The 15,443-nt window shown below is 47.8% G+C and overlaps 1 protein-coding gene across 1 annotated transcript in view; it reads left to right on the forward strand.

The window, feature by feature from the left end:
- The window catches only part of TRPM8 (transient receptor potential cation channel subfamily M member 8), an 89,538-nt gene that overhangs the window by 40,480 nt on the left and 33,615 nt on the right, over window positions 1-15,443 (forward strand). Inside the window, exons 11-16 of the mRNA XM_036858039.1 lie at window positions 874-1,164; window positions 2,716-2,811; window positions 4,515-4,644; window positions 6,436-6,581; window positions 9,063-9,175; window positions 9,669-9,885. Of these exons, the coding sequence (XP_036713934.1) occupies window positions 874-1,164; window positions 2,716-2,811; window positions 4,515-4,644; window positions 6,436-6,581; window positions 9,063-9,175; window positions 9,669-9,885 (993 nt within the window). The remainder of the gene's footprint in view (window positions 1-873; window positions 1,165-2,715; window positions 2,812-4,514; window positions 4,645-6,435; window positions 6,582-9,062; window positions 9,176-9,668; window positions 9,886-15,443) is intronic.

Consider the following 15,443-nt stretch of genomic DNA (forward strand, 5'->3'; position numbering starts at 1 on the left):
AGCTGGTGTGGCCCGTGGACCACGGGTTTGTGTCTGAAGTACACATTAATTATCTTTATTAAGATTCTTAATAAGCTTCTATGGGATAAGGATTATCAGGAGCCCAGACAGTAGAGGTAAAGATAAATAATAACCAGGTATCACTGTCAAGTGTTCCAGTGACTCATGGTTATATAACATGACCAGGCCTTTGCCTCATGGCATGGGAAGGGCAGTGGGGCAACCCCCTGGCACAGAAGGAAGAGTTGGCTGGTGGTTGGCTCACAGTTGGTGTCCAGTGTAGACCTCAGAGAAATGGTGCGAGCTGTACCATGAGCCCCCTGCCCCCTAATGGAGCGAGTGCTTCCTTTATGCCGGACACTGGGATCAATTCTTGATCAACATCATCCCTTTTTTTAATGTAATTTTTTTTTTTAGATTTTTATTTGACGTGGACCATTTTTAAAGTCTTTATTGAATTTGTTCCAATACTGCTTCTGTTTTATGTTTTGGTCTTTTGGCCACGAGGCATGTGGGATCATATCTCCACAACCAGGGATCAAACACGCACCCCCTGTATTGGAAGGCAAAGTCTTAACCACTGGACCACCAGGGAAGTCCCTCAACATCATCCTTATGTGGGTGTCATTATCTCCACTTTACAATAGCAAGGGACCAGTTCCCATCCAAGCTCATATCTGGCTGATTTCAAAGATTCCACCTCGCTGCTTCCCCCATCTCAGTGTTTGAGCTGTAATCTAATATTGTGTTACAACTGAAAAGATAAGTTTTATTTACCTCATGATTGAAAATTCGATGTGGCTGAGAAAGAAGATGCCTTGTTTTCTTGATTGGATTTAGGCTGTACGTTCTCTCTCTGCTCTTTCTCCTCAGTCTGCTGACCTTCAGGAAGTCATGTTTATGGCTCTCATAAAGGACAGACCCAATTTTGTCCGCCTCTTTCTGGAGAATGGCTTGAACCTGCAGAAGTTCCTCACCAATGACGTCCTCACCGAGCTCTTCTCCAATCACTTCAGCATGCTGGTGTATCGGAACCTGCAGATTGCCAAGAATTCCTATAATGACACCCTCCTCACGTTCGTCTGGAAACTGGTTGCTAACTTCCGAAGAGGCTTCCGGAAGGAAGACAGGAATAGCAGGGATGAGATAGACATAGAGCTCCATGTGTGTACTGTCACAGTTGTCTGCTTGAATTCTTTGCTCTCTTGAGTCTTCCCTCAAAAAATCTCTCTACTTCCATCTTTCCTACTCCCTACCTCATTGCTGTCATGTAGTTAACATGTTGGGGTTGTTATTTTTTCCTACTGCCTTTATTTAAGCTAGCAAGTCCTAGCGAGGTAACAAGTGGTGCATTTTCTTGCTTTATTCTTTGTGCTATCTTTACAACTAGTTATTGCAGTATTTCCTAATTGCAAAGCTTGGTGTGACACACTTTCTGAAGGCATCTAGCAGGGAACGGGGACAAATGACTGGCTGCCTGATCATGTCTTAGCCTTTTGGACATGATCTACCTAAAATAGTTCTCTGCTACCTATGCAAAGAACTGGAGAACTGCCGAGTTTCCTTTTGTGAATAAAAGGGGCAGTGAATCTCTGTAAAGAGATAATCCAGGTTTCCATTTGAGAAGGTGTTGTGGATGTACCACTTATATTCTCTCAAGATTTCCTATTTTAAGGACAGGCAGGCCCAGTTTCTAGCACCTGCAACTCTTTGCTGAAGGTCTGCTCTGGTCAGAGCCCAGTGACTGCCAGAAGTTGGTGTATAAATACCTCAGCAACCCCCCTGCTCAGAGGAGATAATTCTGAGACCTGTGTCCTACACTGGCTCCAAGGGTTGCCTAGTGGGATTAATCTCTGGTTATTTACCATGACAACTTGTTGGTCCTTTCTTTTCCAATCTCATTTCCTCAATTTCCTAGTGGTTTTCCTGGAATCATGTCCAAAATAAACTACTTGTCTCAAATGCTTGATTGTTTCTGGGAAAACTCAAACTAGGTCATTATCTTTTATAGTTTTAGAATTTTATTATATGTGTGTTGCAAAAATCTAAATGAGCTAGGTGTTTGAAGGAATTGGAAATGTTTAAAAAGCTGTTTGATGCTATTTATGTTAAAACTCTCCACAGTATCCATAACTGTGCCAGAAACATTTTGGATCTTGGTAAAACCTGTAGGGAAGATTAAAAGGAATATATACATAGAGTTGTTTTCTATCTGAAAAGGTTCCCTTGGAAGATATTGGAGCATGAATAGGAGCTGGGATTCTTAGTTGATGTATTAGGAATTGTAACTTTGAATAACACTGCAAAGAAATAACTTTAGTTTTACGTTGTGATAGTTGAACTTCAACTATTGGAAAGTTAGAATTTAGTTAGAACGATTTTTCTAGATGAGAAAGAGATTTCTATGATGAGAAGGAACTGCTTTCTCTTCAGCCTGTCAGAAGTCATTCAGTTTTTAAATTGCTGTCAGCCCATTTTTTCACCCTTTATACCTTTCCATCTACTTGTACGTTGTCTTTTATGATAGATCAAAGATTCTGTTGAAACTCACATCACTGTTCTGTGAAAATGGATTCAGACACCAAGTTACAGAGCCCTCCAAACATGGGGCACTCTCCTAGGGCATCCTGACCCTGTTTTCATTCTTATACTAGTGTGTCTGCCAAAGTGATTCTCCATCTGCATGTGCTGACCCCCTGCTCTAATCCCTCCCAGGACGTGTCTCCTATTACTCGGCACCCCCTGCAGGCACTCTTCATCTGGGCCATCCTTCAGAACAAGAAGGAACTTTCCAAAGTCATTTGGGAGCAGGTAAATGTCCAAGTCTGCGGCAGATGTATGCTTGGTTGTGATTGCTCTGACCCTTTCAAACCTCACATACCTAATCTAAAATGTCCTCAGTAAAATGGAATATTTGATGTCGGTGGACATGGTTGTGCCTGTTTCCATGTGAACAGGGGTGTGTTTGGGAGGGGAGGTCCCTGGAAAGTTCTGGGCTTGGTGGGTAATCCAGGAGGCACCTGCTTCTTAGGTTTGTGTGGATGTGTGATTGTCTTCCAAGTGGAGGAGGTTTTAAAGTTTAATTTAAAATTAATTTCTAACTTTCTTGCATTATAGGCAGGAAGTAGGGCCTGTGCAAAGCCTGCTTTGGGAAATGATTGAGATTTTTCTTTGTGATTCCACACATAAGGATTTTTATAAATGATTTATGAACAGTTGAAAAGAGGCTGCATTCTCTGTTTTTAGAGCCTAAGATTAGGTATTGAATATTGATTCACACACACACTCTCACTAACTACAGTTGTCAGTCTTCATGTCCTTGACCACTTTCCCCCTCTGAGCTGTTACAGCATGATGGTGGGTCATCAGGCTTCCCATTGCCATGTCCAACTATCAGCTTCTCCTGCATTTATCTTTTTTTTTATTGGAGTATAATTGCTTTACAATGTTGTGTTAGTTTCTGCTGTACAATGAAGTGAATCAGCTATATGCATACCTATATCCCCTCCCTCTTAGACCCCCCCCCCCCCCCCCCCCCGCCATCTAGGTCATCACAGAGCACTGAGCTGAGCTCCTTGTGCTATACAGCAGGTTCCCACTAGCTATCTATTTTACACATGGTAGTGTATTTATGTCAAACCTAATCTCCCAGTTTGTCCCACCCTCCCGTCCCACCCCTGTGTCCACATGTCTGTTCTCTATGTCTGTGTCCCTATTCCTGCCCTACAAATAGGTTCATCTGCACCATTTTTTCTAGATTCCACATATATGCATATACAATATTTGTTTTTTTCTTTCTGGCTTACATCACTCTGTATGACCGACTCTATAGGTCCATCCACATCTCTAAAAGTGATCCAGTTTCATTCCTTTTTATAGCTGAGTAATATTCCACTGTATATATGTACCACATCTTCTTTATCCATTCATCTATCATTGGACATTTAGGTTGTTTCCATGTCCTGGCTATTGTAAATAGTGCTGCAATGAACATTGGGGTACATGTGTCCTTTTGAATTATGGTTTTCTCAGGGTATATGCCCAGTAGTGAGATTTCTGTGTCATATGGCAGTTCTATTTTTAGTTTGTTAAGGAACCTCCATACTGTTCTCCATAGTGGCTGTTTCAATTTACATTCCCACCAACAGTGCAAAAGGGTTCCCTTTTCTCCACGCCCTCTCCAGCATTTATGATTTGTAGATTTTTTGGTGACGGCCATTCTGACTGGTGTGAGGTGATACCTCATTGTAGTTTTGATTTGCATTTTTCTAATAATTAGTGATGCATTTATCTTGATATTTTCTTTTTGTATGTTAATTCCATGTTCAAGACTGTGAGTATATTCAGGTTCAAGACTCTTGGTGCACATGGCAAATTTTACTGGGAATCATTATGAACAGTTCAGATTTTTACCTTTTCCTGCTTTTGCCATCAATCTGTGCTTGTCTGACTTTGATGTTGACTCGACTGCAAGGGATTACGAATTAACTGTGACATTCTCACCCCTCTGGAAGACCAAGGGCTGTACTCTGGCAGCCCTGGGAGCCAGCAAGCTTCTGAAGACTCTGGCCAAGGTGAAGAATGACATCAATGCTGCAGGGGAGTCTGAGGAGTTGGCAAACGAGTACGAGACCCGAGCAGTGGGTAAGCCTCTGGGAATGGGAGCCGTGGCCGGCACAGCCACGCCAGGTGGCATTTACTGACTTTTCCAAGAATGAAGGTGGTAAAATATAGGCTCTCTCATCCCACAGCTGCCCAGGGCCACACCCAGGCCAGGTCTAAGTAACTCAGCACCATAGGGAAGCCTTGGGGTGTTTTGTTTGGGGGATGCTATTCAGAAACCTTGACACGTGTGAGGTTTTACCTGACGTGCAAGCTAACAGGTTAGCCTGCCAGCTTCCTATACATATACTGACCGACGACCCCAGACCCCTGGATTAGGGACACAGATGGTTTATTACTAATGGCAAAGGTAGCAGCCAGAGCAGCATCTTGGGTTGGTCCCCGTGCCTCGATTCCCCACGAGGTCACGTGAATAAGGGCTGGTGTTGCTGGTCCCACATCTCCCCAAACTTAGGAGACTCAGAGCTTCTATAACACAAGGCAACAGGCGAGCTGCCCAGCTCCCCCCCAGGGCGATGTTTCTCATCACCTGGAACGGAAGAGGGCAGAGGCCCCGCTGAGTGTGACGCTCCTGAAACGTCTGTCCTCTGTTCGCTGTTCACCTGCCCTTGAACACAGCTTGCCGTTGCCCCTGCTCAGCGGGGCCCGGACCAGTTGCCTCGCAGCAACAGAGAATTTTAGGCCAGCTCAGTTTCCTTCTTTCCACTGGGGAGTTTTAAGTTTGCAAGGTGGCACGTTGCAAAACGCAGGCATGTTTGTCTGTTGTCTGATCTAATGAAGAAATGTTCATGCATTTAACCTCTCTGTGTTGGGGAAAAGGTGTCTGATTATTTCTTCTACCATATTAAAAATTTCAAGGTATTACGTTGTTTTTGGATTGACTTCAGCTAGGCAATGGCTCCGAGCATTTCGACTTTTAAAAGATTTTCTCTGAGGAGCTACACACCAATCTGTTTGTCATAAGGTCTCAAAATATAAGCACACCCTCAATGCAATAGGCCAGTGTGTTTTCTTTTTTTAATTTTTTTTTTTAAAATTTTTATTTATTTTATTTTTGGCTGCGTTGGGTCTTCGTTGCTGCGTGCGGGCTTTTCTCTGGTTGCAGCGAGCAGAGGCTACTCTTCGTTGCGGTGCGCAGGCTTCTCATTGCGGTATCTTCTCTTGTTGTGGAGCATGGGCTCTAGGCACACGGGCTTCAGTAGTTGTGGCACATGGGTTCAGTAGTTGTGGCTCACGGGCTCTAGGCGTGCAGGCTCAGTAATTGTGGCACATGGGCTTAGTTGCTCCGTGGCATGTGGGATCTTCCCAGACCAGGGCTCGAATCCGTGTCCCCTGCATTGGCAGGCAGATTCTTAACCACTGCACCACCAGGGAAGCCCTGGGCCAGTGTTTTTTATTACGTCATTTTGGCTTTTTTTTTTGCACTGTGCCTTAACTGCAAAGAACCTCACCAAGAAAGCACAGAAGGTAAATGAGATGGAGGGGGGCTCAGGGTCTGGATCCCCTCCCCAGTGGCTGAACCCCACCAAAGAGGGCATTCCCCACGTTCACTGCAGCTCAATTCAGTGGGCATTTCTGGACACCTGCTGCCAGGGGGCGCTGTGCTGTGTGCACGGTGCCCAAAGCAGGTCCCTTTGTTCAGTGGAGAATCATATTGTACTGGTGTTCTCTTTGCCTTTTATAATCCAGGAAGCTCGCAGCCAGGCTTTTGTGGAAGTCAGGGCGTGGCTGGTGGGCCCGGGGGCGGGAAAGTTCTGTGTATTGGCGAGCCCTGCCTCCCGTTTCCCTCTCTCTGGGGACACTGTCACTTAGAGCTGTTCACGGAGTGTTACAGCAGCGACGAGGACTTGGCGGAACAGCTCCTGGTCTATTCCTGTGAAGCTTGGGGCGGAAGCAGCTGTTTGGAGCTGGCGGTGGAGGCCACGGACCAGCATTTCATCGCTCAGCCCGGGGTCCAGGTAAACAACATGCAGTCACCAAACATCATACCCAGAAATGGGCCTTTCCATCAGCTGGGTCTCTGGATCCAGTGTATCTCTAACTAGGTGTAGGGATGGGCCAGGTTACATGAACTCTCTGAGCCTTAGTTTCCTTATCTGTAAAATGGGCATAATAGGGGGTAAAGGAAGGGTTGCTGTGAGGATTCAATGAGATAATATGTGAGTGGGGCCAGCCCTTTATGGTAGCTGTTACTGTTAGAACTATTACTAGTAGTAATGGCAGCAGAGAAACTAGTATGAAGTGGGTTCAGCCAGTGTAGACGTTTTCTGCCCCAAGTTACATTAACAGCAGTTTGCACCTGGTATCTCAGGTTTCGGAGGGGAGATTTTTTCCACCCACCATCCCAGCTGGAGGGGTCTGGTGTGAAGGGGAGGAAGACGGGGAAGAGATGGATGGACTGACACTTGTCTGCATAGCCCTTGTACACGCGATCACACTTCATCTTCACAGCATGCGTGCAGGTCGACATCATCCCATTTTACTGAGGAGGACTCAGGAGCTCAGAGAGGTTCTGGAGCGTTCCCCAGGTTGCTGCTAGGAAGTGGCAGGGCTGGGATTTGATCCCATGATGATTGCCCGCCTTACGGACTTTCCATCATACCATGCAGCCAATAACTGGCACAGTGTTTACAAAAGAATCCGTTTGCTATTGCAGCCAAGTGGATTCAGTGAGTGTGGCCATGGATGACAAGGGACACACAGGGGGCCTTGCTGTTGTTCTGGTTTAGCCACTGCGTCGTAGTGGGCTGGAGGGAGGCCAGTGCTGGGGTCAGGGTTGCCTGGGAGACCCAGCCGGCTGCCACGGCTGCCTCGCTCTGCTCATGGCTCTGCTCACAGCTTCTTAGCCCCCAGACCCCCTCTTGCCGGTGTTCCAGAGCTTTGGGCCCTGGGGAGGTTGACTCACGCTCCCGTCCAAGTTCACCAGGCCTGACGGTTTCCACCAGATGCCGGTTCAGCGATGTTTATGGAAAGTCTCCCTGCCCGGCCCGCGGGACCAGGGAGTGTGGTTGCTCTGGGCAGGCTGACATGTGGGGTCAGATGTTGCTGGTGGCCATGGAACCCGAGCTAGCGCGGGAGCTTTCTGTGACCGAGGGCCTCGTGGTGCCGCTCGGCGATGGCCTGGTGGGCTCATCACTCCGGCAAGATCCGGACAGGGAGGAAGACCGGACCTTACTTGTCTCGGTGTGCCCCGCAGAAGCGGACTGCCACACAAGGATTTGACTGCAAGTGGTTTATGCTGGACGTGAGTCCAGGAGGTGCATGAGGGGAGTGGAGGCCGAGAGGCCGGGGAGAGAAGGGAAGGAAGCAGACACAGGTGTGCTAAGGAGAAGTTGCCTTCTGCGGGCTCCTGGGAGCTTCGTGCTGCCTGCCCTAGTGTTGACCATCCAAGCATCTACCCACCAACTGCAGTTTGTGGTTCCCTGGGGGCTGCCCCTCAAGAGCCAAGTACATGCCCGGCCCCAGAAGCCCAGGCAGAGCGGGGCAGGGCTCTCGGGGGAAGCCGTCCTCTCCTGGAGGGATGCGCCGGGGTATGGTTGGGGCACCCGGGTCCCAGCCCTACAGACTGTGCTGGGAAGGCCTCAGGTCCCCCCCCTGCTCTACCACGGAGACACACCGGTCCTTTCTGATTCACATGATATTTTTGTTCTTGTGGGGTTTTTTTTTGGCCGTGCTGTGCGGCTTGCGGGATCCTAGTTCCCTGACCAGGGATTGAACCCAGGCCCTTGGTAGTGAAAGTGCGGAGTCCTAACCACCGGATCACCAGGAAATACCCAATACGATCTTTTCTGAGAGCCGCGGGGTTCTTCCGTGTGACCCAGCATATGCCCACCCCTTCTGTGTTGACTTTCGGTGCTGCTGTCAGAGACAGAGCGAGTTTCTAATTCCTGCCTTTGTGGGAGGCCCTGTTCCACCTTTCAGGGGCTGATACGGTCTGGGGAAAGCTTTTCCATGCCTTTTTAGCTCAAATGGGTGTTGAGACACCAGTGGTCTCTCTCTTGCCGACTTCCTTTCAGTTTCCTGACAGGTGTCACCTGTCTGCCTCCAGAAATGAATCCTTGGGGCCCCGCAGGTAGCACTGGATGTCATGTGAATTTGTGATCTTTCAGGGAAAAGGAGCTACAGAGGTGCTTGTTTAAACTTACACAGTAAGAATTAGAGTTGGTTAAAATTCATAGGTTTAGTGAATTTGGGCTCATACACCTCTGTTTTAAAGTTCACAGAACCCAACGTAGAAAAGGACTGAAAATCAAACAGAATTTTATATGGTTGAATCATAGCCCCTTAAAATCCAGGTAACTAATATAAAAGAATAAGGATCTCAATTCAGAGAGTTATTTATTTTGGAGAGGTTTGAGGGCTGGGAAGAAAGGTCACACACCATCCAGCATGTCATTGCATTAATAAGGACCTGTGTCCTTTGTCTCTGTTTCCTGTAGAATTTTCTTTCCAAGCAATGGTACGGAGAGATTTCCCGAGACACCAAGAACTGGAAGATTATCCTGTGTCTGTTTATTATACCCTTGGTTGGCTGTGGCTTTGTATCATTTAGGTATGAAACCAAGGCACATAATCGTGTGTGTGAGTGTGTGTATACATACATCTGTGTGTGTACAAGCATCTGTGCGTGTGTACATACATCTGTGTGTGTGTACTTGTATCTGTGTGTGTGTACATTTATCTGTGTGTGTGTACATGTATCTGTGTGTGTGTGCTCTTGTGCAAAGGATCATAAGGCCTGGAAATTACGATGTTCACTCTAGTCCCTGCACTTTAGGTCTGGGATCTCCGTGGGTTTCCCCCAAGTTTGATTTCAAAGAGGTAGAAGTAGGGTCATGTCTTCAATATCTGAGGCAGAATTTGGATCTATTAAGCATGAAATGCCGAGGCTGAATTTTGGCTGGGTCAGACTTAGAACACAATTTGGACACCACCTGTCCCTGGCCCAGCTGTGGGTCTGTGTTCATCTGTGTTCAGAAGGAGAGGTGTAGCCCACGCAGTGATGTTGGCCAGGACGGTGACCCTGCTGTCACCTCTCGGTGCAGGAAGAAGCCCCTCGACAAGCACAGGAAGCTCCTGTGGCACTACGTAGCCTTCTTCACCTCCCCATTTGTGGTCTTCTCCTGGAACGTGGTCTTCTACATCGCCTTCCTCCTGCTTTTTGCCTACGTGCTGCTCATGGATTTCCACCCCGTGCCGCAACCCCCGGAGCTGGTCCTCTACGCGCTGGTCTTTGTCCTGTTCTGTGACGAAGTGAGACAGGTAGGTCAGCCCCGACGTGGGGTGCCCCCTCCTTTTCTCAGGGAGCGGCATCTTCCTAATGCCAAAGGGGAGCAGAAGTTGCTCCTCAAGTTCCAAAGTCATTATTGCCCCCAAATAAATGTTCTCATTTGGTGGCCACCCATGAACAGGAAGATGCTCTTCCATGAGATCTCCAAGCCCAAGCTTTGCTCTCTAATTAACGTTAATTGGTGGAGATGAATTACTCGGGAATGTGTTCAAAGAGCAGGTTGACCTTGGACTTTTAAATCCACTCCCATCGGGCTTCCCTGGTGGCGCAGTGGTTGAGAATCTGCCTGCCAATGCAGGGGACACGGGTTCGAGCCCTGCTCTGGGAAGATCCCACATGCTGCGGATCGGCTGGGCCTGTGAGCCACAATTATTGAGCCTGCGCGTCTGGAGCCTGTGCTCCGCAACAAGAGAGGCCATGATAGTGAGAAGCCTGCGCACTGCGATGAAGAGTGGCCCCCGCTTGCCACAACTAGAGAAAGCCCTCGCACAGAAATGAAGACCCAACACACCCATAAAAAAAAAAACAAAAAAAACTCCCTCCCAGGTTCATATAAAAAAAAAAAACAACCCACTCCCATCATCAGGAGCCATTTGTGATCCTGTCATTACCGCCACTGGCATAGGCAGCACCATGAGTGGCAGGGGAATTGGAAGGACTTTCCGGCTAAGGGCATCTCAATGCCCAGCGCGTCAGATTGACAATGTCGGAAATTCATATTCGTCCTTGTGAATCTCAGGGAGCTCATGCCATTTATTCATGGTGTTTTCTCTAGTTTCTTGGGATCTGCATTGTTTGGCATCCTCTTCCCACCCTTAATCCGAACTTAGCCCGGGCCTGGCACGTAGCAGGTGCTCAGTTAATAATTGCTGAATGAATAAATGTTGATGGTGAAGGTCAGTGCTGTCCTTAAACCATCATGAAAAGTCATCCCAGAAAATCCTTTTAAAATGGTAGTTTACAAAATATTTGAGAACTGCTGTTGCTGTCACTCTTGTCCCATATGAGCCCAAACCCAAAAACATATCCATTCAACATGTATGGCCTAGGTGCTTACAGTGTACAAGGTACTGTGCCAAGTGATACCAGATATTTGGAGGGGCAAAGGATGCTGTTCTTGACCCCACAGAGTTGCTGCCTGGAATAGGATTCCTAAATTGTTTCGACTATCATGCTAACTCTAATAGATTCTGGTTTTTTTTTGGTGGCTTCTAGGAGCCCTGGGTTGAGAAAGATTCTGAGCCTCTATTTTCAGCAGGAGAACATCTTAATGAATTAGAAGTGTCTGCCATGGCACGAGGGGTGGCAGGAGTCCTGGTACCAGTGCCCTGGATCTGCCTTTGCTTGCCTAGAAGGTGGGAGGTGCAGACGCTGGCTGGAGATGGAGTACAGGTGGAAGTGTGTTGAGCATGCAAGATTATCAGGCTTTCTGTCTACCAGCAAATCTACCCCGGGACCTGGTCCTGCTGACGTGCAGAGGGTTTCTGTGACTTCAGATCAGCCTCAGGGGTGCCCCAGGCACTGGCTCAAGTGCTCACAGTTCAGTCCAGGGCACTTCTGTATTAGCTCGCTAGGGCTAGGGCTAGAGCTGCCATGATGAAGCACACCAGCTGGGCGGCTTAAACAACACAAGTTCATCATCTCACTGTTCTGAAGGCCAGAAGTCTGAGATCAAGCTGTGGGCAAGGTTGGTTCCTTCTGAGGATGTGAGGGAAAACCTGTTCCAGGCCCATCCCCAGTTTCTGGAGATTTGCTGGCCATCTCTGCTGTTCCTTGGCTGTAGATGCATTGCTCAATCCCTCATGCTCACACTGCATTCTCCCTGTGTGCATGTCTCTGTCCAAGTCTCCCCTTGTCATAAGGACACTAATCACATTGGATCAGGGACCCATCCTGCTCCAGTATGACCTCATCTTAACTAATTACATCTGCAAGGACCCTACTTCCAAACAAGGTCACATCCTGAGGTGCTGGGGGGTAGGACTTCAATGTATGAATTTGGAGGGGGCACAATTCAACCCACAGCCCCTTCCATATAGTCTCAGAGGCCTTCTTTTACTTGCTAGTTCTCTCTTTTTTTTGACTTCTGTGTATCAGCAGCCAGGGTGTGAAAATATCCTGCTGGAGAGAAGCAGAGAAAGATGGAAGGAGAGTCAGCATTTAAAATGGGAATGGGCCCTGGCCATTGTGAGAAAGTTAACCAAGAACTTTTAAATTAGGAACCTCCCGAGTTACGTTGTCATGGGAGCTGGCGCTGCACAGGGTCGCACGTGTTCCCTCCTAGACCGGTCGGGTGCTGGGGCCCTGACTCCCTTCCTTTGCTGTGCTCACGGGCGTGGTTGACCACCTTTCAAAGGCACATCAAAGAGAAAGTTTGGCTTTTGCAGAGGAAGAGGATGAAAGGGTGAGTTTGGAGGGGTTTGTCTGGCTGCAGGGGGAAAGCCCTGCGTCTCCTCCTGTTTGAGACACCAGCAGACCTCTCATCCTCTGTGGACGGGGAGGCCCAGTGGGGCAGATAAGTCATGAGCACAAATAAGTGGAGAGAGAGAGAGAGAGAAAGGGAAAAACCAGCAGGAATTGCAAATAGCATGGTAGTAACTTACTTAATTTCTTTGATCTTCTGGTTCCCCATCCTTAAATGGGCATCTTTCCTACTGCACGCAGTTATTTTCTTCAGCTTATTGAGATATTATTGACATATAGCACTGTATACTTTCAAGGTATACAGCATAATGACTTGATCTACATATAAACCATGAAGTTACTGAGGGGAATAAGAGGACGGGGTGTCCTACCTGCAAGACTTGCCCATCTCATCTGGCACCAGCTCCACCGGGGAGTTCCAGCTCCTCACACATACTCTGCTCTTGCTCAGAATTGGGTGGCATGGAAATGACTTCATGCAGATGTTTGTTTCTTTTTTTTTTTTTATAAATTAATTAATTTATTTTTGGCTGCATTGGGTCTTTGTTGCTGCACATGAGCTTTCTCTAGTTGCGGCAAGTGGGGGGCTAGTCTTTGCTGCGGTGCGTAGGCTTATCATTGCAGTGGCTTCTCTTGTTGCGGAGCACGGGCTCTAGGCACGCGGGCTTCAGTAGTTTTAGCATGAGGGCTCAGTAGTCATGGCTCGCGGGCTCTAGAGCACAGGCTCAGTAGTTGTGGCACACGGGCTTAGTTGCTACGTGGCATGTGGGATCTTCCCGGACCAGGGCTTGAACCCGTGTCCCTTGCATTGGCAGGCAGATTCTCAACCACTGCGCCACCAGGGAAGCCCGTAAAAGTTATTTTTGAAGGGGCAGTTTTTTTTTAACATCGTTATTGGGGTATAACTGCTTTACAATGGTGTGTTAGTTTCTACTGTATAACAAAGTGAATCAGCTATATGTATACATACATCCCCATATCCCCTCCCTCTTGAGCCTCCCTCCCACCCTCCCTATCCCACCCCTCTAGCTGGACACAAAGCACCGAGCTGATCTCCCTGTGCTATGCGGCTGCTTCCCACTAGCTATCTATTTTACGTTTGGTAGTGTATATATGTCCATGCCACTCTCTCACTTCGTCCCAGCTTACCCTTCCCCTTCCCCGTGTCCTCAAGTCCATTATCTACGTCTGCGTCAGGGGCAATTTGAATTCAGCAGTCCTGCATATTAAGGTGATGGTGAGGGACGTGCCTGTGCTTAAGGTCAGGAGCGTGGGGTCAAGGCCACCCCTGCCGACTGAGAGCAGCTCTGACTGTGTGGTCTGTGAGCCCCATCTTCACAACACAGCCTTGCCGATTCCTGTCATTACAGGACTCTGACACTTGGCGTCGCTGTTTCCCTTTCGGGTCTGCAGACTCAGGCCTTTGGAATGCTTCGTGTGGTTGGTTTCCTCAATCAGTTCTGCCGGCCTGGTACCGTCTTAATTAACCTAATTCACACTTGTTAGCGAAAAGCAAAACCAGGCAGGATGTTACCAGCTTCAGATAGTGTCTGGGTGTCAAATGCATGCTTGTCAGTGTCTCCCTGTGTCCCCTTGCCCAGGAGACAGAGGTTGCTATGTTAATTGGAATTTTTAACCAAGGCAATCAATAAGTGCAAACATGGTTGCTAAATAACTCTTAGGTCTATTAAACAGACTGTGAATGTTTATTTAAAATGAGGTAAGTCCCAGCGTCCCTTCATGGAGAGCACATTCAGTCTTGAGGCCCTTGAATCCCCAAATCCTGACAGATAGGATGAAATATGCTGCCGGTATTTTATGAATATAGCCAATCGCTGGCGTTCCATTCAGAAAAGAGGCGGCTATTCCTTTTTAAAAATGTCTTCTTACTGCAACGGTGCCTCCCAGCCCCAGACTTAATCTACTTACGGTTCTTCCCGTCATGTGGCCCGAGGCTGAGCCAGGCTGGGGCTGCCCCGTGGCCCTGTGCCTACCTGCCTCTCAGGCCAGGGTTTCATAGAGGGAAGCAGGTGGCAGGCAGAGCCTGTCCCAACTACCCTCGCCTTGCAAATGGCTCTTGGTGGGTGGTGATCAGTTTCACTGGGCCCACCCAAATGGACAGTTAGGGATTCTGACTCGATTTCTGAGCCCACGCGTTCAGCCATCCCACAAGGGAACACGGTCAAATTGGGCTGCTCACACCTGGGGGATTTTAATATTTCCTTGGTACTTGATTTCATAACGCCCTCACCCCTTTGTCCACTAAAGTTGCTGTTTGCATTTATAAATGAGTGAAAAGAAGTACTTGTTGAGAAACCGATGATGTTTCTTGAATCTCTTCCAAGTCTAAGATTGTGGGATCTCTGTGGGGGGGGGGTCTAAAGAAGCAGGGTGATGCTGGAGAGAGGAAACCACGTTTCAGAACCCTAAGACCCATCACTTGCTGGCTTTCTGCCTAAGGGCAAGTTCCTTTGTTTCTTTTTCTTAGGCCTTGGTTTCAGGTGCAGAATAGGAAATAAGATATCTTAATAGCAGGTGGACCCATGTTGACGGTTCATTTAGTAGATTTGAAAAGTGCCAAGTACCTTTGATGACACATCTTTGCTGTTGTTTTCCTGCCTTGCACAAGTCTGGTGGTTTCCTTATCTGAGCTCACTTGGACCTTTGATCTTACCTCCCCTCCGACCCTTATCACGTTTCATTTTAAACATGTTTAACGTCTGTCTCTGCTGTGGGCCAGTAGGTTCCTTGAGTGTCGACATCACACCCAATCCGATGATGTCTCTGTGTCCCAGGAGCCCAGGACAGGTGTTTGCAACCCCGTGGATTCTCAGTAAATATGTTTTGAGTGGATGGACGAATGAAAGGGTTAGATGACCACCCTGGAATCCCTCAAATCCAGCGTAGGGATTGCCAGAGAGGCTGTCCAGATGCAGCCTTCTAATGGATACTCTTATCCCTCTTTAAGTGTTTTCCTGACATGCTTTCTTCTGAGAAATCATGACCGATATATACAAATCATGATGGAAGGATCACTGAGGCACACTCTTCCTGTCGGTCATTTCTGTGACCACGTCTGTCCTCCTAGCTGCCACACATAGCACCT

Source organism: Balaenoptera musculus, chromosome 7, assembly GCF_009873245.2.
Source record: "Balaenoptera musculus isolate JJ_BM4_2016_0621 chromosome 7, mBalMus1.pri.v3, whole genome shotgun sequence".
Classification (NCBI taxonomy): Eukaryota; Metazoa; Chordata; class Mammalia; order Artiodactyla; family Balaenopteridae; genus Balaenoptera; species Balaenoptera musculus.